The sequence below is a fragment of the Camelus bactrianus genome, chromosome 21 (assembly GCF_048773025.1).
Source record: "Camelus bactrianus isolate YW-2024 breed Bactrian camel chromosome 21, ASM4877302v1, whole genome shotgun sequence".
In the NCBI taxonomy this organism is placed as follows: domain Eukaryota; kingdom Metazoa; phylum Chordata; class Mammalia; order Artiodactyla; family Camelidae; genus Camelus; species Camelus bactrianus.
Window position 1 is genome coordinate 20690906 of NC_133559.1, and position 22058 is coordinate 20712963.

The 22058-nt window shown below is 40.5% G+C and overlaps 1 protein-coding gene across 2 annotated transcripts; it reads right to left on the reverse strand.

The window, feature by feature from the left end:
* Positions 1–958: 958 nt before the first annotated feature.
* On the reverse strand, positions 959–21145 carry TNFSF4 (TNF superfamily member 4). 2 transcript variants are annotated; one of them, XM_010956623.3, is made up of 3 exons: positions 20781–21145; positions 5780–5828; positions 959–4246 (listed from the first exon to the last, which is right to left on the reverse strand). In XM_010956623.3, exons 1-3 carry the CDS (start codon positions 20928–20930, stop codon positions 3900–3902), a joined length of 546 nt encoding a protein of 181 aa, XP_010954925.1. In that variant the 5' UTR covers positions 20931–21145; the 3' UTR covers positions 959–3899. The 2 variants fall into 2 exon arrangements, with proteins under 2 accessions (XP_010954925.1, XP_074205914.1); XM_074349813.1 differs by lacking the exon at positions 20781–21145 and adding an exon at positions 19064–19418.
* Positions 21146–22058: the final 913 nt, after the last annotated feature.

The window sequence follows — 22058 nt, forward strand, 5'->3', positions numbered from 1 at the left end:
CCATGCATGCGCAGTGGCTCCAGACTTCTCAAGGGCTGTGGCAGACTAGTAGAGTGCCCTGGACGTTCAACATTCTCTTCCTAAGGCAACTCCCTGCCTGCTTCTGACTGAATGCTACCCTAGTGGTTCCCCCAGGCCTCAGTCAGAACTAAAGAGCCTTACATCCCATGCCCTCGAGATTGGAATAAACCACCTTTTTCGAATGACCAGCTTTTTGTTGAGGGGAAGTGGTGATGGTAAAGCATTAATGGGCTGTACGTGTCAGCTCTCCTAAGTCATAGCTACATTTAAATTTTAACAATATTCTTCCATGTATTGATACCATGGATTATGGAATGAATGAGTGGCTACAACAGCCACCATGACTAGCTACCAGAGATGCTACTAGGGAAGATTGCAGGCTACCTACATATTCTGTGAGGGAGGATGTTGCAGGGGAGAGAAAATTATACACAGATACAGAGATACGCAATTCCAAAGCACTGCCAAAAACTTAATTTTAGAAACAGGGTATATTTAAGTCACAAACAAATAAATAAATGTGCACAGAAACTACAAACTGCACAGATTATTTCTTACTGCTCATTAACATCTCAGGTTGATATTTTGAAATACTACTTTAAAAAATATTTAACATTTTAAAAACCATCCGAGGGTTAGAAACAAGCCAAGAAGTCCTGAGGGAAAGAACAGAAGTGTATAGAATAGTTCTCTTTGAATTGGTCTCTTGAACCATGAAGGGAAGCCCTGAGGACTTCCACTGAATGCCTTTTCAAAAGCAAAGGTGGCTTTTGGCAGCTCAACCACCCCCTAGACACGATTCTGATGGCTGAAATCAGAAGCAGATAGGAAACCAGAAAGCTTGCCCCGTTGTCCTCCCCTCATCAGGGAATTAGCTGATCAGAACATAGAAGGATAAGAGAAGGATAAATAAAAACTCCAACACTCTAACCAGCAGTAAATTCTTAAATCTTTTATTTGTTTCCATGTAAATATCAATATTATTATTAGCTATATTATTAATATTAATATTTTTACTCTCTGAGAGCCAGGAGAGCACTAAATACAAAACTCTGGTTTAAAATAGGGGACCTGCCCGGTATGCTTAAAAACAAACTATCAGTTAAAGTCTCAGGAATATTAATTGTTTTAGCTTCGGTGCATTTGTACAATCCCATTTAGAAAAAGAGTTGCTAAACTGAATGGACACTTGAGAAATTTAAAAATTACTTAAATAAATCATTAGAAAATTGCAAAAAAAAAAAAACCCAAAAAACAAATTATAATTTGGATCAAGACTGGAATCCCCTAAGCCATTTCCTAAACAGAAAGTTACTAAGTAACAATTGGTAACTGCTCTCAAAGGAATCACCAAAAAGGCTGAGGGATGATGTTACCTTGTCCAAGAAAAAAAAAAAAAAATCCATACAGTAAAAGAGAAGTTGATATATTTGACTCATAGCAACCAGTACATAGATATTCAGTATGTACATTCACAGTTACAACTATGAGCATAAGATTCTAAAACAAGAGAGGGAAAAAAAAACAAGGTGGAAAAATGGGAAATTACTAGCTAAGGTCCCTTGGCTAGTTAGTGACTGAATCAAAATCTGAATTCTGATCTCTTGACTTCTCATTTCCACAAAACTCTGCTGTGTCCAGAGAAAGGTCAATTATGCCTTTGAAGGAATGACTTTAAGGGAACACACATATTTTGATGGTAGAAGGTCAGGGAGTGGGCCTGGTGGGTGTCACTAATGCCCCTCTGTGGATGAAGGAGGCCAGCGTGGGAAGAGCAGACCATGTGTACCCAAAGAGAGTGGGCACCTGTGCGCAGGGGCTATGACACCAAAGACAACCAACTCACAGAACAATTAAGCTTAGGCCTAAAAGGTGTACATCCAGGAGAAATATAGTCAGAAATTCCAAACTTACATAAAGTAAACATAAGATTTTCTTAAATATTATCTATAGTCATCAACACTTACTTATTAGATATTACTCACTAAATAACTTTGACTTTGCAGAACACGGTCCATAACAACGAAGTATACACATACACACACACATATTTAAATCCTGAGTAGTCAAGACGGATGGCACAGAATATCTTGCTCAGAACAATCCATGTAAAGCATCTAGTCCATTGCTTGGTCTACAGTAGGCCTTCCATAGATGTTTACCTATGATTATGACTACAATTACATGAGTGCCTGGGAAGCCACTCAGAGCTTGGTTACTCTTACCTCATGCACAGTTTCTTTTACTTAGCTTCTTTTTATTTAGCATTTTTACTTAGCCTCTGTGTAATATTTAAAAAAGGATGGGAATATAGTTGGAAATAGACAAGAGGAGATGGCAAATTGTGTCAAACAGATTAAAAAAAACCTCCAAATGTAATTACGACCCATATAGTGTAGGGGCAAACTGCCTTCCACCTTTCTGGAGATCCTGAAGATACCATATTGTAGCACAGTATAATTACTATGATGACACAGAATCATCCAGAAAGATTCTGTGGTCCATCATGCACTCCAAAATTGCAAGGAAACATTGCTACCATTCAAAAGAGTTTTTATCAAAAATTTAAATTTATAAAAGTTTTGTCAGAAAACTTGCAAATCATCTGGAAACTGACTTAAGGAAAAGTACATCTGTCCACAATGCCAAAAGCTTGATATATTAAAGAGGGTTATTTAAACCAAACACAAGGTGATCTTATTTCGTTGCAAACCTTGGTACTGGCTGATTATTGGTCCTAGTCTCAATTATCAATGTGAGATCATATGTGATGTTACGGTGTTTCTAGACAGAGATCATTATTTTTTATAAGACGTTATAACTTCTCAATGTCTCTTGACGTAAAGTTGCAGTTGATAACAGAATCGCTTCATTTTTTGAAACTGGCAAGATGGCACATGTGTATAAGGCATGGGGCTGAGTATCATCTCAGCACAAGCAGGAGGATGGACATGTGTCACTTTGCCTATCGGTGACCAAGAACGTGATTTCCTCCCCAGACTGAATTCCCACTGACTGTTGCTCTGAGAGATCCAGCTTCACTGCTCTCCAGTGTGATAAAGACAACCTTCACAATAAATTATCTCCCTCTCCCAGTTTAGAAAAAATCTCTCTCAGTTTTCCTTAAATCACTGATTAGATTTTTCACAGCATCACATCCCCAAGATGGCTCTTTGAAGGAAAATTTCTATTGAAAACATTTTGGTGGCTGGGAAAGCAAAAAAAAAAAAGTGAGAGCGAGAAGGAAGAAGCCCAGAGCACGGAGTACTCCTTAGCCGGCTATCTTCATCGAGTCCTGACAGCTGTTTGCAAGCTGATCTTCCTTCTGAACTCCGCCACATGAGAGAGGTATTTAGGCAATACGCAAACTGCAACCAAGTTCATCTTGGAGAGGCACCTCTGGCTGCCAGGAGTCGGTCCACACCACTTCTGGCAGATTCATAACCCGCCTCTTTGGTCCTCTTCATTTTGACAATGCCATATGTCACATATCCAGCAAATGGTAGTCAAGTGTCTTTTCTGATAAAGAAAGTTTACTATGATAATTTCCTAACCAACAGAAACAATACGTCTTGAGGAAGAGGTACCTATTTTTCTCATTCTCTCAGAGATGCCTATTAGGCTTGAGGCAATCATGAGGGATGAGGGCTAGGTGATTTAGGAGCTATGAGGATAAATACGTAAAGTTAACTGCTATGTAAAATGTTTTAAATATCCCTGAGTGGGGAAGGAGTGATCTGCTCTGGTCACATCCCATGTGGCCATGTATGAGGGCTGAGCTGGGATGACTCCCACTCCCAAGGAAGACTCAGTGTCCTCTCCATGCCCAGTTCAGCATTCATGCTGGTGTCTGGCTCAGATGCAGCCATCAGGTCCTATTAAGCACAGAATCCACCGGGATTTTGATGAATGAGCGTCAGTTCCCCACCATTCACCTGGATGTCTTCACAGGTGGTACTGTGAGTGCTCACATTCAAGTAGACTATGTCCTTGAAAGCCAGATGGGCCACTGTGACGAAGTCGACAGTTCTGACCTTGCTTAGGGAGAAGAGGGGTTCCCGACCCTTCCGGTACTGAAGGCTGAGGCTGAGCTCCTGAGAGAAGTAGCCCTTCAGGGAGATGAGATAGAAGCCGTCACAGCTGATGATGATTGAGTTGTTTTGCACCTTCATGGTCCCATCCTTGTTTGAGGATGCAATGGTGAAACCATTCTCATTTTCACACTCTAAGGAGGGTAGGGCAAAAAGAAAAAAAAAAGGGAAAAGAATGATTTCTTAGAAGGTTGTTGGGTAACAACTTCCCAGTATGTCTAGAAACATGCGAAGAGAAAGTGATAGGGAGAGATTCTGAGAAGAATGAAAGGAAGGAAGTACTGAGCTGGAATCTGCTTTACCTGTGGAATGGAAGATGAGGAAAAGCCAATACTAGCAGCCAAGAGCGTTTCAGGTGGGGCTGTTTACGAGCTGAACGATGACAGCAATTGGCAGGTGTCACAACAGACTTGTGGCAGGAAATGGAGCTTCAAGGTTTCCCTGATTTTTTTTTTAAATCATGAGGGGTTGGCCAACTTCAGTGCTTCTTTTCTTACTCAATGGTTAGACCAGGGCAAAGGGTGGCAGAAGTGCCCTTTTCCTGTGTCCTGCACACCCCCTCCACGCAAAGCAACTGCTTTTAACTCTTCCCTATCCTCTCTCCATCTGACCATGAAATGCAAATTTTTCACATGTCTTGGGCATTGAACTTACCAATAGCAGGTACCCCTGGCCTTTGCCAACGGTCAGTTAAGCTTAGCAATGCGGCTATGCACAGAATGTCCATGGGCTCAGGTTCTGCTAAGTGAGATGCGGGTGGAAGGGCTTAAGGACACAGATCTGCTTCTCCCTTCTACCATTTTATTGCCTTGAGAAGAGCTGCTGCCACTCAAGAAAGAAAGGGAAGAGTAGGAGAATGCGGAGTGATGGCTTGGGTAGCTTTGTGTGAGGCCATTTCAAGCATAAGTCAGAAACACCTAAATTTCTTTTATTTCCACAGCAGCCTCAGTATCATTCTGAGTGGTCATGCAACCATATCTCAAAGTCCCCACTCTGGCCCATGTCCCTTGGTGATAGGAAAGAACAGGTTCCCACTGCTGGGCACAATTCAGTAATTCTTGCTATGTACCAAGTCCAGGGGGCATACTTTGAATTGAAAATGTGGACCATGTATAGAAGGCAAGACATACTTCCCTTCAGCTCAGCAGAACTGAATAAATAAGTGAATATTTACACAGAAACTACTGGTGGTTGTCCTAGTATTAATCATGGATCCAAATAATGCTCTCCTGGTAATTAAAATACCACCTTTCCTTTAAGACAAGGGTTGGCATCCCCAAACTCTCATTAAGGTAAAAATCTTGTCCTATAATAGAATTCTGGGAAATAATGTGTCTTACAGTCAGACTTGTAAGAAGTAAAGTCTTGGTTTACTTACCTAAAAAATGAGAATAATTCCTACTCAAAGGATTCCTGGGAGGATTAAGTGAGGATTATAAAGTAATTAACACATTGACAAGCAAGTATTTGGTAACTAACTACTCCCCTTTTCTTCTTTATACAGCTTCTTTGTCCCTAATGAAAACAATATGCAGGCTCTAACAACTCCAGGATTTAAAATGCTTCCCTAAGGATAAGGAGAGATCTTGTGTTATGGAGGAAATTAAGAGGCTGGAGAGAAGATTTTTTAAAAATTATGAATCAGTTAAATTTCTGACAATACTTACTGGTAAACTGTACTCTGATACTTTGAATTGGAGGGTACTCAGCTGGCACCTAAAGGAGGAAAAAGGATATATTTTTAGGGAAAAGAAAAAAAACAAATGGACTTAACAAGTCACGGCCTATGAAGCAGAACTGCAGTAGCCTGCAAAGGGAACGGCTAGACGAGAGATTTGGTTTTTCTCTCTGTGGGTTGGACCCAGACTTCCTACCTGCCCCACTTCCTGTTCCACAACATCTCTGAAGATAAGTTAGGAGTATTCTGTTCTTTCATGCATCTAAGATCTGTCCTCACTTGCCAAACCCTTCCTTGGCATACTGTTTTGGCTCACCGAGCCCCAATTTCCCATTTTGGATAACAGAGCACTTGATAGTCATCCTGTTAAGAAACCCATTCAGTCACAGAGACCCCTCATGGAGAAGGCTGTGACCAACCAACCCAGCATGGCAGCAGACTCCCAGAAGCACTGGGCGTGAATTCTGGAAGCCTCCTGGCTGCTTGCTCTGTCACTGTACAACAGGGGTAAGGGTGTCCTGTTTTCAGGGCATACACGCAGCAAATACTGTCATAATCCTCAGACATGAGTAGATCTGAGTGTACTTTTTTTAATGCTGGATCTTCACCTACTCTTTAACCACATGAAAAACCTAACTAGAACCAAGTGACTACTCAACAGCAAGAAAGAAGTAAAACAATGAAGAAAGGAAAGCTGATAGATACAATGCCTGTAGAAGTTTGGTGGATAAAAGAACAAAATCCAACATGGAGCAAACTCCAAAATACATTAAGTGAAAAAAGCAAAGGCAAAAAGTGGACGCATGTATAAAGTACATTACCATTTGTGTTAAAAAATAATGTTTGTGTGGGCACTGAATTTATCTGAAAGAAAATAATGTTGCTGCTGGAGAAAGAAATTGGAAGCCTGAGGTCAGGAGGGGGAGGTTCTATCACTTTCCATCGTCTACTTTTTTATATTTTCCAAATTTTGTATTACCTACTAAAAAAGGAAATAGAAAAACAAAACAACAACAACTACAAAAAAAAAAAAAACCACCTATTGCACCTGCCAAGAACTACTCCACCCACCAGGTTATTTTTGCCAAGATGTCCTGATGAAAGGTGTGGGGAGGAATCTGTTTTCATGCTCTGAGGTGGGAATCACTGCTTCCCACTCTCCTGGCACACTCGTAGCCGCAGTCAAATGGATTCCGCTGAGGACTGCCCACACAGACGGAGAATCCCCTACGCCCCTTGTACACAAAATTATAAGCCTTACCAAGCTGAAACCAACAGGCAGTGTAGGAAGAAGGGAGAGCCTTTCTGAGCTCTGCCAGTGGCTGGGCTCCAGGAGCACTATCATTCAGTGGTGAGCACATGAACTTGAAAGTCTTTGGCGCTCTCCCCTCTGTGGACTGTGTGTGAGGCTGAACTCATGTCCTTCGTGCTTTAAGGCAATGTTCTGGAGGAAGGCTTCTCAAAAGGCATATTACCCCAGCACCGCAATCCGCTGCGTGAATGAATGCCCCCACTGCCATCCCAGCCGGTTGGTTCCTTGGAAAAGTCAGAAGTAGCCTGTGCTATCACACCAAGAGCATGGGTCTCAGCATGCAGCAACCTGGTTCTAATGCCAGCCAGGCAAGGATGGTGTCATTTTAGGCCAGCTTCAAAACTTCCCTAGGCATCAGAGTCTCATCTTTAAAAATTACTCAAAGATCACAGGCATCCCTTTCAGCACTGTCCATGATTCAAATTTTAAAAGTTGCAAGTCAGTTTTAATAAAAGAGGAAAACAGGAAGCCTCCTCATCCCAAATTTACATCAAGCTCTCTGACCTAAAAGCCCTCATAATTTGAATATTTGATGGATTTTGTAAAATCTTCAAAAGGTTCCTGCAAACCAAAGAAATCCCCCAAAGTTCTGAAGTACTCTGACGAAGTAGGGGTGGTAGTGACCAACAGGATATTCTGAGACCAAGATGCTGAGAGGCAGCAAGGAAAGCACGCTTGACTTCTCTCCTAGGGAAATCCACTGCAACTCCAGACTCAAGCTTCTTTCCTTCTCCTGAAGGCTACCCAGGAGAAATTATTAGAAATTTGCTTAGTCTCAGAAGTTTCTCACTAGCATCAACGTCACCAAGACTAGACAACGCTGTGAAATAAAATGAGATGGCTCTTCCTCTTGCTCCACGTCCTTCCACAATGTTTCCCTTCATCTCCTAAGCCTGGTTACCTCATGCTGACAACCCAGCTGCCCAGAAACACGCCCACAGTGCCCAACCCAAGGCTTTCCATCAACCTCCTTGTCAAGCCTTACTACTACACATAACCTTTCTATGTCCTATGCCCAAACCAACCATTTCCTCTAATCTCCTTGACCTTGAATAGAGCCTGGTAGGACAAGACAGAGGGTATAGGTTTGGGAGTCAGATTCAGTTCAAACTGTGACCTCTCTAGTTTTGTGAATTTGGAAACATTATATACCACTTCTAAGCTTTAGCTTTCCTGTCTGTGAAAGGAAGCCATAATATTGTTATTGCAATGTTCCAGGAGATGACTCTAAAGCTTAAATAAGTGAACACATGTGAAGGCACTCAACACTGTGCCTGGCACATGGTGAGCATCCAAAAATTACCTGCTTTCTTTGTTCTCTCCACCAAAAGAAAATGTCCCTCCACCTATGTCTACCCATCAAAATATCATCACCTTCAAGGCCTAAATCAAATTCCTGATTTTGGGTTTCCCATAGCAAGTACTTAAAAATTGCTCTGTTTACATGGATGTTTATAGTAGCTTTGTTTATTATTGCCAAAACCTGCCAAGCAAAAGCAGCCACAATGTCCTTCAGTAGTTTAAATGGCTATATAAACTGTTATAGACAGACGATGGAGTATCATACAGTGCTAAAAAGAAATGAGCTCTCAAACCATGAAAAGACATGGAGGCACCTTAATTGCATATTACTAAGTGAAAGAAGCCAATCTGAAAAGGCTACATACTGGATGATTCCACTATGTAAGCAAACTACAGAAAAAGGCAAAACTAGAGAGATAGTTAAAGATCAGTGGTTGCCAGGGGTGAAGGAGGTGGGAGAGATGAACACAAGATTTTTAGAGTCATGAAACTATTCTCTATGATATTCTAATGGTGGGTACATGTCATCGTTCATTTGTTAAAATCCATAAAATGTACAATACCAAGAATGAACTGTAATGTAAAAAAAATTTTTTAATCTACCACTATTGGATACATGTCTCCTCCCCTCTACAAGGCCACTCAGCTGTGTGATGTTAGGAAAATGGTATTACCTTGCTGATTCATCTGTAAAATGGAAACAGTAAAATCTGTTATCTCAGAGAGTTGTGAAGATTTAATAAGAAAACGTCTGTAAATTTTCAGCACCTGTCCTGGAACATTGTAAGGGGTTGATAAATGTCAGCTATTATTCTTAGATGCCCATGGGAGACAAGATTCATGTCATGTTCTCAATTTATTCTGTATAACACTATTTAAACTTTATATATGATTAGAGAATAAAGGTATTACTAAAATAAAAAATGAAAACCATCAAAATCCCCAAAATATCAGCTCTCTGAATCTCTGTAGCCCAGAGAAACAATACAAAATGATCCCGGCTTTATGAGAAAGGTCACCAGGAAACAATCAGAAAATATTTATTTTACCCACATGCACAAACATGACCTTTTTTATATCAAGAAAATCAAAATCCTCAGGTCTTCTCCAGATACTGAAAGAAAATAGGATATATAAAAAGTCCCAAAGGGTCTTCATGTGAGGAAAAGCTATAGAATAAAGCTTCTTCAACCCAGAAAGTCAGAGGAGCCCATACCATCCTCAAAAGGGAATAGAAACTCCTATAAGTCTACATACCAGAAGCAAAGTACAGCACTGAAGTTTGAATGAGGTGGTCTCAGAAGCATTTGAGTATAAAAGAAGTCCTCTTCTAAGTGAACATGGTATTTTACAGACGAAGAATTTGAAGCCTGCAGAAGTAAAGGAATTCAACTCCTACCCTCGAATCCAGTACAATTTTCATTATATATAAAAAAGGGTTTTTTTCTCCCCATGCAAATTTGAAATGAGGAAAAATTCCATGAAGATTGTATTCATTCTCCATTCCTTGTGTTCACTTTGGTGCAAGTTGGAGGAAAGAAGAAGTTGCTGCACACAGCAGACTGGCAAGGGTGGTGGTCTCATCCTAAGAGTGCACAGAGAGAGCCCAGAGCTCAGGCTTCCCTCCTGGGTCTGAGGGCTGTGATAAGTGGAACCAAGAAAACAGGAAGAACAGAGTCCTCAGCAGACAGCTGACATATAGGCTATCTGACCAACTGACTGAATAATCATGTGTCCCATCTAGGCACAGCTGATGATGCAACAGAAGGTCCACTGGCCCAGTGTTCTCAAACTCTACCGTGCATTAGAATCAGCTGGGAAATTGGTAAAATTGTGCAGACAGCCAACTTAGTCATAAAGATTCTGATTCAAAAGGTCTGGGTGGACTCAGTAATCTGCATTTTCCAAGCATCCAAGGCTCAGGATTTGAGAATTACTACTTTAAACGGTCAACTCCTGTAGGCCTAAATCCGGGAAATGTATTCTCAGCCATGCCACTGGCAAAAAGCATCCCTATCCCAAAGCTGGTGCTCAAGGAACGTTTGCTCTACTGTAAGTCTTACTCAGTAGTTGACAGAATAGTTATATGATTGTCGTATTATTTAGTGATTTGAAACAGCATCAACAATTACTGAGTACTTGCTATGTGGCAGGCATTACATTTAACTCTAAGAACATGAAGGAATAGAACACATAATTATTTTTTACAAACTTGTATGCCAACTGGGGAAATAGTTCCTCTACATAAAACCTCTGGTAAACATCAATAGGCAATGTATATACCGTAAGGTTCCGGAGAACAGAAAAATCATTGCAGGATTTGGCAACTCAAGGAGGAAAGACTTGGGCTTAAGCCTTGAAAGAGAAAGAGGACATAGGTAATCAAAAGGAAGAAAGGTCTAAAAATGAGATCATTCTTGGTGTAGCCAAGAAAAACAATAAAAACTTATTGAGAACTTACAATGTGCCGTGCACTGCATTATCCTTTCTCAAATTCATTACCATGTTTGCTATTCAAAATAATACTATTCAGTAGGAATAATAATTAGCCATGTTTTACAGATAGGAAAATGAGAGTCAGTGCTGTTAAGAACTTGCTCAGGAATAAATAGGTATTAACTTGAGTCTAACTGAACCCCAAGTTCATGATAATATCCTTTCTATTTACCCCACACTATCCTAGGAGTGAAAAAAAACCACAATGAAACCACTTGTCTGAGGGCCCAAGATTAATTTGAATTGTTTTCATCATCAATACTGAGCAAGATTAAAATAATAGGTTTTAGATAGCTGTCAAAATATTCAGATATGTCTCAAAATATCTAGATGTTCCCCAGGACAGAGCTCCTCAGCCAACCCTACAAGGCTGTCTGTGTAGTACAGGGTGGCAAAGCCTCTAGCTGGGCTCTGATTAAATGCAACTGTCCTGACAAGGGGCAGCAGGACAAGAACAAAGTAAACAGCAAGGAGGTGATGCAAAAAACAATCAGAATTATGTCCTCTCCTGGCCTCTCTCAGCACCCTGAGCACTGAACTGTCTAGAAGATAGATGGAAATGTCTGGTACCTAGCATTTATCCAGCAGCCTGTACCACGGGCCCAAAAAAGTGATGTTTGCTTCAAAAGCTCATCCTTGGAGTGTGTGAGTTTCTAATTCTGATTCACTGGGATGTGGCGTGAAGCTGCCAAACTTATTCTCATGTGGCATTTGCCCTGGAAGGGAGGCATCTGTGGCAGGAGGGAATGACTCATCAAATATGATAATAGGAGTGGGCTCTGCATTCACTATGTGGCCTTGCCCTTCCTCACTTGGTATCAGTCAAGATCTTAGGTAGGAGTGGGATGGAATTTGAGTCAGTGGAAGATGGTGGGGAAACGGATCTGTGATGGAGACTCCCTGGTTCACCATGCCACCCCCACTGGAACATGGACCTCTGCTCCCTCAACCTTAGACTTCATATCAATCGGAGGAGACCTGAGAGATCATGAAAGCACAGCCTCACAAACTCTCAGGTTTCAAGAGCCTCTGAAGAAGAAGATGGAATTTTCCATACTTACCCACTACAGGGGGCTGGAAAGGTAGACTCTCTTCCTGGTGGATTTAATGCGTACATAGCGGGAACTCCCTTATGAAGGGAAGGACTCCCACTTCTGATCAGGGAAGTTCAGAACGCCACTCAGAGAAAGGAATAGGAGGAACAGGCAAAAACTGATTCTTGGCCAAAGAGTCTTCCATGTTCAGAAAACACTATCCCACAAGTTATATTTCTTAGAGATAAAGATGCACAGCTTTGAAAATCTTGCTGACTAAAGAATATTGAGATTCAATGAACACAAAGAGAAGCCATTTTAACTGTCATCTAATAGCTTCTCTTTCTCCATCCCTACCTTTCACCATGGCAGCCAGTACCTTTTTCTATAATCTGTCTCCTAACGTTTACCCTCTTCTGTCTACACAGCCCATGTGATATTCTAATACTGTTTCCCCTCTCTGGTCACTTCCACTCTTTGCATCAAATTTACATAGCAACAGCTAGCCTCTGTTTACTGCCCCTCTCCTCTACTGTGGTTTCACTGTTCCAAATCCTTAGCAATGAACAGATTTCTAACAAGAATATCAAGTATTCAGGTAAACAACCAAAAGCATCCATGTGACAAGAACACACCTTCAAATTTTTGTGATTGACCTAATGCAACCAATTCTTTACAGCCTCAAGAGGAAGATACTCTTATACCTGGGTTTCCCTTTACACATTAACTGGGGAAATCCTTAAAGCACACTGACAGAAGGGTCTGTCCAAACATGGTTCTAAGAACTCCCCTCCTGTCAGACAGAGAAAGTGGTATCACTTACACATGGAATCTAAAAAATAAAACAAACTAGTGAGTATAACAAAAAATAAACTGAGAATAGGAATGCCTAGGTCTGGTCTTAGAACAAGTCTTTTCCCTTCCTCCATTTCTAATTTCCTCATTTTTATGTCCAACCTCAATTAAGACAGTAGTATAAGCAATGTGGAATAAGTAGCATCTAAGGACTCTTTATTTCGTATCAGAGATTAGGCAAATCGCAACATTCAAAAGAATCCCAAATTACTGGGGGATAAGAAGACATTTTGAACAGATCTTTTCAACACAATAAACCCCTCAGCTGTAACAAAAGTAGCAGGTTTTCTCCACAAGTGTCTCCCTCTGATGGTTAATGAACAATCAAGAGTATCTTTTGTGTTGTTTATGCAATGAAGCTCTTAGCCTCATTTGCATAAGGCTAAATAATACTCAACCTGTATTCTGCTACGAACTAAGTTTGTTAACTGGTAAAAATCATCACCAAATAGGATGATGGTGGTGGTGGTAGCAATAATGACAGTGACATTTTAAACTAAGGCCTTCCTGTTAATTAATGGAAGAGAAATAAAGCACCTAATGCAAAAGAAAAGTATGCTCACTTTATAATCCCAATTGAGAAACTAGATGCTGAAGCTAGGGAGATAGCTTTTGGTGAAACTTCTTACCGAAAAGCTGCACTCTACTTGGTTTTCCAGTACTTGGCATATACTACACTATTGCTTCTTTAACTGTCTTCTTTCCCCACTAGGTTGCAGACTCAGAGAGGGCAAGGAAGACCAGGTCTTGCTCACTGTTGTTTCCTCAATGTCTGACAGGTAACTGATTCTTGTTGAATAAGTAAATTAACAAATGGTTTATACAAAATTCATGTCCACCTGGAAACTTGGCATGTGACTTGATTCGGAAGTAGGGTCTTTGCAGGTTTAATTAACATAAGGTAACTAGATTAGGGTGGGTCCTAAGTCCAGTGCGACTGGTGTCCTTAATGGAAGACGAGGGGATACAGAGATACGCACAGGGAAGATGGTCATGTGAAGATGCAGGCAGAGCCTGGGGTGATGGAACTACAAGCCAAGAAACACTAAGGATTGCTGGGAGCCACCAGAAGCTAGACAAGGAAGGACACTTCTGTAGTGCCTTCAGAGAGAGCATGGCCCTGCTGACACTTAGATTTTAAATGTCTATCCTCCAGAACTATGAGAGATTAAATTTCTTTTGTTTTGAGGTATCCAATTAGTGGTAATTTGTTAGGGCATCCCCAGGAAACTAATGCGTGGTTGCAAAAGTATTTGTATCTAGTGTGAAATCCCACTTATGACAGTCAAATAATTATCTGAATCAGAGTCTGATAGAACTAGACAGACCCAGGGAGATTACATAGTCTAATGACTGAGCTAGTGCCCAAATTCAGGTCCCCGTTCTCTTCTATGAATATATTACACATGGCAACAGTCTGTTCTATCAAAATAACATATGAGGTATTATGCTATTGTTAAAGCTTCACTACATTATCTATATTTGTTAAGTATATTTAGATCCCTTTAAAAAAGGAATCTTTCAAACCTTTATGCCAAGTTATAAACCTTTCCCCCAACTTTTCCTCAAAAGCAATTAATGTTAGAAAGAACAAATTTTAAAACAGCTGGCCAAAGTTCTTAAGGCTTAGCGTCATGGAGTCTTGGCCAAGTGTGATGGAAAGAGACAGGACTAGAATTTAAACCTAGCCTCATTTTCTAAGCCTGATATTTCTGTATTAACCTAGACAAGTCTCCATGCCTCAAATTTCCTCATTGTGGAACTGCACACAAATATCTATCTTCCTCCAAGATCACAGTGAAGTGAGGATGAAAGTAGGGAAAAGACTGTAAAAACACAGATGGTTATTGCAAGTAGCACCAGGAGTGATGCCCCTCAAACTGCCCCCAAAAAGAGCTTTGAGTTCTCCATCTTCATTGTACCACAAAATACAGGGCCAGATTAAGATCTTGAGGGACCCTGGAAGTTAAAAACATTAAGCACCGAACACATAGGTAATTCAAAATATATTTTACATTACTGAGCAGTAAAACACATGTTTTACAACTTATTTTATAACCCAGCAAGGTTTTTATATTGTCCCTTGACTATTTTGGTGCTTGTTTATAACTCTTGTAATACTGATTGTCATTTTCATCCTGATCTTTGTCAGTTTCACTGGTTCTCTAGGCTGATGCCTACGGGGAAGCCCAACCTGAGAGTCCATTTACACTCACTGGGCCCTCCGGCTCCCCACCTAGACAACACCTTGGGAGTGAAGGCTTCTATCCATAAGCTCTTCTTTAATTAGTATTGGAAGAACTAAAGTTTGGGTCTGTTTGTCCATCTTCCTGTCAGAGTGTGTTCTTTAACAGCATTTTCATGTTATCAAAGCTAGACACATTTACACAGACTGATAATCCATCCAAATTGCGTCTCAGAATGAAATGTCTACTGAAAAGAAAAAAATTTTTAATTATGTCAGTCACATCCCCAATGTTTCTACTACTGTGAAGCAGACCTCTATTCTAAATATAATTTTCTGCAACCAAGTTATTGGAGAATTGGATGAACTGTATCAAAGTAGGGGAGATGGAACCAGCCTGGGCCATGTGTTGTAAGGGTGTCATTTTAGGCCTCTGAACCACTTTCATATACTAACCTAAGAACACTTTATACCCTCATAAATTCTCCCCTTCATTCTTCCTTTGTTCGCTAATACATTTAATAAGCTAATACAATTAATAAGCTCTTAATTAGAAACCTATATTCACACATGCTAGAATTATTTCAAGGTCTTTTTTTAACCTTAAAGTTACAGCAGGGATATCAAAATCCATGAAGTTAAGTTAATCTTAACTGTGATATGCTTTCTGAGACTGAAGTTACGGTGTATGTGTGCTACAAGGTAAACATTTTAATGGTGGTGTGCTTGTGGAAGCATGTTCATAAACAGTGATAATCTCAACACTTAACAAAGCTCTATAACACATTTGCTCCTCGTAACAACCAAATTCCAGTTTTAGAAATGATTAAACTGACACTCAGAGAATTTCAGGGAATTTACCCAGAGCCCTGAAGCTAAAAGACTGGACGGAACCAGAGTCTTCTAGTTCCTGGTCCAACGTACTCTCTTCTAACACCTCAATGCCTCCCCCAAAAGTTTGAGATGTGTTGTATTTTTGTATGAAGACGTGTTTTAATTCCTTCATTTGAAAAGATACGGATGTCAAAAGTATGGGTGGGTGCAAACAAAATGCACGAGCACAGTGGGGAACACAACGTCATCCTAACACTACCGTGTATTTCATCTGTGACTATGAGAAATAGCCTTTCTACTCTGTTACTCAGTTGTATCTTTTCACTTCCTAAATGTAATAATAACGTTATACATGGCTCCTCCAACCTGAATGACTCCAGAAGAGTTAACGTCCCTAATCGGATTCATGGATGGAGAATCCCTGAAGTGGGTGGGAAGTCAAAGGTTCTCTCAGAGCGATGGGCACAAAAGTAATTGCTATTAAAAGAAACAGAGCTGGAAGGGCAGGGCAGTCAGCACCTAGGCCAGGCTGGGTCTGCCTACTCAGGGCTTGCAGCTAAGGGTTGAGGTCAGAGAAAGGAACAGGGACGTTCTATTCCTAGGTCTACACCAAGAGCCTTTCTGCTCCTTCCATCTCTCCTCTGAGTGTGTATATTTGTTTCTACACATGTGTACATATGTGGCATTTTCCAGCAGGATCCCTGTCCGAGTTATTCTGTCCTATTTTGAGTACTTGGGTCAGAACCTGTATTTAAATTTTACATTTAGAGAATATCATCACTAGGTAAACAGTGAACAATATTAGGCCCTCCTGATACTGTTCATCCACAGATGAGCACTTGGCTTCCTGAGAAAAGTTTTCTCATCTTTAACTCCTCAGGAAAAAAAAAAAAAAAAGGAGTGGATTCTCTTTAAAAGGTATCTGAGAAATGTTAGTTTTACTATGGTGCCCCCTAGTGCTATGCGAGATTAGATTCACTATCTGTATTTGTCAATATGTAGACCATGCAAGAGAAGTTAAAGTTGGTGAAATGACAATTTGGGTAATTTTTCCTTTACTTTATTTTGCATAGAATGGAATGAAGTGTGCTCCCAAGACACCTAGATTTTCAACTACATTTTCTGCCACTTTCCCCAGTGAACCCTCAACTTCAACCATTTTGAACAATCTGCTTTTTCTACCTAGAAAGCCTTCTACCCATATCCAACCACCACCATCCCTCTTGCCTATTCAAAGAATTTCTACCCCTTCTTCTAATATTAGCTGAAGCATTACCTCCTCCTCCAGCTTTTATCTTCCCTGAGTTTCTGTTTTCTTATCTGTAAATGGACTATGTCTAATGTCTGCTCAAAAATCCAACGATTCTGTAAGTTTTAATTAGTACCTCCTTTAAGAGCCTCAAAATACTTAATGATAAGTCAGTTCGATATTTCAGATGTTTTTTTTAAATTCTTACAGATTTGCTTATAAAATACAAATTCAATTGCACTGAAAATAATTTATTTGAGTATCTGTCATTTAAAATTTTCTTTAACTTGTTAAATTACATGGGGACACATTTAAGTTGACCTAATCGGAGACAAGATTTTTCTAGGCAAAAAAGTCTTTCTTATTCCTGAAGGATACAAACAAAAGTCCAAGTTGTAGCCTGAAATTTCCTCAAGAAACTGAATTCTAATTCTAGCCCTCACTGACACGAAACAGTTCATTTTCCAAACACCTCCACTCCTGTCTTTCACGAAACAGTTCATTTTCCAAACACCTCCACTCCTGTCTTTCCCAAGAGTAAAGGTGGTAAGAATGCAAACCTTTAACTTCAAGTGGGATTTGCTGAAGAATTATCACTAAAAGCATATCTATGAGGTGTGCTGGCAAAGGTGATAAAAATCTTGGAAGAGCCCAGCTTCAACAGCTCGGGGACATAATTTACCAAAGCTTCTTATCTTATAGGTCAGCTTCTTTCTGCCATTGTTCCCAGGCGGAGGTACAGGTAAGACTGGAAGCCTGATACTTTAAACGGCAGCCCCAGTAAACAGCCAAATAGCGTGTATCTTTTTTTGCGACAGAAGCACTCAATTTTATAACTTGCAGCATGGATAGCCTTCTATAGCAGCCACTTCTTTCCCCTTTCTAACCCAGAATAAGTTGTTTAGATATGTACATAGTATATTAATAAATACAGATCACAAATATATGTGCAAATCTGATCTCCCCTAGTTCCTTCCTAAGAACCAGGATATTAATAAGCCTAGACACAAAAATCCAGTGACTTACTATTCTATTTCTCAGATCCTTGTACCCATTTTATGAATATATATAAACTACATACTCACAGGAGATTAAGCTGGAAGAGATCTTTCTGATCATTTCATCCAACTGCCTCACATTTCAGATGAAAAAAAATCAAGACCCAAAAAGGGAAGTAAGTTATACAAGGAGTGGGAAGGTCCATCTTTTTTTCTGACATCTCAAAAGCAAAAACTTCTGCTTTTCACACAATTAAATAAAATTTAAGCAAGTGGTGAGAAAACAAAGGTTACTAAATAAACTTGATCAAAGGGAAGTTTGACTGCCAAATGGAGTTTAATAGTTATATCTGTATTTTTTTAGAGTCATCTATGTAGACAATTATTTTATGAAGTTAAAAATTAAATCTAAGAAATAAGGAAAAATCATGATCATTCTCCAAATATCTTTCTCATATAATAAGAGATCTATTTAACTGGCTAAATGATGAGCATTGCAGCTCTATTTCATCCCCTATTCAGATCACTGTAATATTACACCTTACAGAAGTAGGGGTTTGACTGGCATCGCTACCTACCCTATCCTTCAACCAAAATTCCAAAGTCTCACCTATCAATTTAGGAAGGCTACCAGTCTATGTCCCTTCTTCAAGAGTTACTCTACACTTTCTCTCTCAATCTCTCTCTCTCTCATTCTCTCTCTCTCTCTCACATTCACATACATACACACACACCACCATTGATCAAGTTCCAGGGAGAACACACACGACCTAATCTTTGCTACCGTTCCCCTTCACACAGTGTATGAGATTAAATGTAAGGATACATTGTGCTGCCTTGGGTCCTATTAGCAGCATAAGAAATTATGTTAGCTGAAACAGTCTAGCTAGAAATAAGAAAAAATTAAAGTTAATATCAAGTGAAGAATTTCAAGTATCTGTTCCCCTCACCAAATCTGTATCCAGCGTATATGAGAGCACATTTACTGAGCAAACAGTTCTAACGTACCTTCTCTATATTTGCTTCCATTTCTGCGCCAGGACCAGAGAAAGCTAATTCTCTCCCCAAGATCAGCTCACCGTGAATCCTAGTGTCCTGGAAAGCAGCACTCAGCTTCCCTTCCAGGCTCTGGCACAGAACTGCTGGGTGACGTGTCAGAAAGGACCCCTCTCCTCTGCGTCTCCTAGGTACTCATATTCCGGAGCAGCCCAGGCACCAGCTGAAGCTGGCTACACTTCTGTATCTGTTTCAGCATTTGTTCTCTCCTGCTCAGAGCCCTAGTGCAATTCATTGTTAAGCCTAGACTAGGGACATCTATTCTGTCTTTTTATCATCCCACAGTGTAAGGAAATATGCAACACTGTGGTTGTTTGAAAAAGCACTCTCAGGGCTCCCAGACCCGGTGAATAAACTCAGCTGTTCTATTTTGGGTTACTCTCTTTTCTTCTCGGAAGAGCCTAATTCCGGTCTATGTCTTGGGCATCCTGCCATGGACACTTCGCTCCTCCCCGACACCTTCTCCCCAGATCACCTACTCTAATTTCACCCAAAGGGTTCTGCACAGAGAAGGAAACATGTGGCATGAGGACAGGTGTGTTGTTGTACTCACTGGTCTACAGACTTGAGCATGACAGCAGCTACACTTCTGGAATCTGGGGACACGAGATCTCTCTACAGTACAGTGATCACAACCGCACTCCCACTAGCCTCTGAGCACCAAAACCCTCTATTTCCTGTAGGCAAAGACTAAGGAACCGGCTCATCTCATCCTGATCTCATCTGAGGTACTCAGTCTTGGACCTGGCCATCAGAAACGGAAGTTTCTATTGTCAGACCTTCACCAAGGAGACTTTTTTAATCCAGAGCAACTCCGAGGGAAACAAGAATTATCAGATTAGCCCCAACAAGGGAACTCAGGGAAATAATACTTATTTTCTTTTTGGTAGAATTTCCTGCAGTCAAGAACATCCTTAAAGATGTTTGTAGATATGAACAAGTAACTAAGAAAAAATAATGTAAAAGGGACCAGAATAAAGAGAAGGAAAAATGGAAAGAATACCCTCATTAAGAGGGGGAATACTAAAAAGATGACCACCCACTTCATAATGTACTGGGCAAAGTGATGTCTGTTAAGTTGTGATTGGTAGAGAAAGACTGTGAGAGACAGTTTCTGACTAAGTTGTTGGGGCAGATGTTTGGCCATGTGCACATTCAGACGTGAACACATAAATTTCTGCCCTGAAAACAGACAGAACTGAATATTGATACTGTCAGCATTCTTCAAAAAGCAAATCTCCTTGAGTGTCTATGGGATTTATGAATATGATAGGAAAGTGGAACCTCTCTTTCTTATCTCCTTTTTGTATTAGTTCCCTGATCAGATGCTTTCCAGCAGCACAGGTGAACCAAGCAGGTATACCAGTGACTCAAAGCTTCAACGTGACAGCTCATAAAGGAATACCAGGATTCTTGTATTGCAAAGAGAAAGAACAGTCCAGAAGCAGTGCCCCTGCCCTACCCTCACTGTGCCCTACCACTGCCATACTGAAAAAAAGGAAGGAAAAGAGAGACAGGAGGGTGTTTGACCACACTTTATGATCGCTGAGAGGAAAAGGAAAAAGATCAACAGTTTTGGCGTCAGATTATTTCCAAGTGACTATCTGCAGCGGTTGGGGCTGCTATTAGCATGAGCTGGAGGAGAGGACGTGCCAGTGGCGCATCTTACCTGAGCATAGAAGTGCAGACAGATGTAAGTGAGACACAGGAGCAGCCCCAGCCCCTGAATTACGGAGGCCACCAGTAATAGCTTGTTCCTCAAGAATCTCCGCCCTGGCGTGTTTCCCACATTCCCGTCCAGGGGTTGGACCCCTTCCATCTTCACAATCTGGATGCAGGGAAGATGAAAGCTGTGACAAAGGGGAACCTGAAGTAGGACTGACTTCTTCCCCACGAAGAAAGAGATGAAGCCAAAACAAGGCGTATCAATCAGAAAACACACAGAGGGAGGTCCCAGGACCAAAGATAAAAGGCGATTGAAAGAGCAGAGCGGACTCTCTCAGTTTTAATGCTGCAGTTTTTGCAGGCAGGCGGGGGAACTTCTTTGTGACTAATCTGAATTTCCCCTTTACTTTCTTTCTTTTTTTTCTCTCTGGGCTAACAGGGAGTTGTTTTTGTGGCATTCCAGTTCTGATTTGAGTGACTGTGAAATGATAGTCATAAAAGTGTGCTATTTTCTTAATTTCTCATTGCACCAGTAACCAAATTGTGGGTCACTTGATGAAGATAAAAATCATCATCCGTTGATGTCGGAACTCATTTCTCCCTTCCCCGAGGTGTCTTAAGTCATAGAAGAGATTTATGGAAAATGCTAGCCTTAAGTTCTTGTCTGCACTTTCTTAGGTAACTAAGCACTGAACCCATTTTACAGATTCAGAAATAAAAGCGCACACATACCATTCTTGAAGTGGAAAACTAAAGAAAATGTGACGGTAGATCATGTAGAATTACAGGAGTGAGATCCTCTAGTTTTAGTCCATTACATTATAATGAACAAACTAGTATACACTGAGTGTCTACTATGTGTTAGGCACTGTGCTAGACAGCCTTTCAATCATTTTCTCATTTAATCCTTTCAGGTAAATTTAGGAAACACATACATTATTAACCTTAAGATAGCAGGAAAGAAGCAGAAGAGCATCCTGACTTCTCCCCTGTCTCTCTGCTTTACATTTTCTCCATACCTAATTTTTGGCTGCATGAACAAATGAATAGCTTCAAATAAGCTTTGAAGGTTGTTCCTTTCTTTAAGATCAGGGTAGGCTCAGAACTTGGAAAGTAAGGGTATTCTACCAACAGACACTACTTACCCTTTACCACTGAAATTAATGATTAACTGAAGTAAGTGATAAAGTAATGGATAATGTCAGGTTCAAATGAACAAATATTTACCGAGTACACAGTAAGCCCAGTGCTGTACTGGACAGCACAGGCATGCTGGGGAAGG

Coding starts and splice junctions, on each gene's coding strand:
- TNFSF4 (XM_010956623.3), bottom strand. CDS start 20,930: ATGGAAGGGGTCCAACCCCTGGACGGGAATGTGGGAAACACGCCAGGG. Junction 5,829..20,780: donor GTCTGCACTTCTATGCTCAG/GTAAGATGCGCC, acceptor TTCCTCCTTTAG/GTGCCAGCTGAGTACCCTCC. Junction 4,247..5,779: donor TATCAGAGTACAGTTTACCA/GTAAGTATTGTC, acceptor TACCCTCCTTAG/AGTGTGAAAATGAGAATGGT.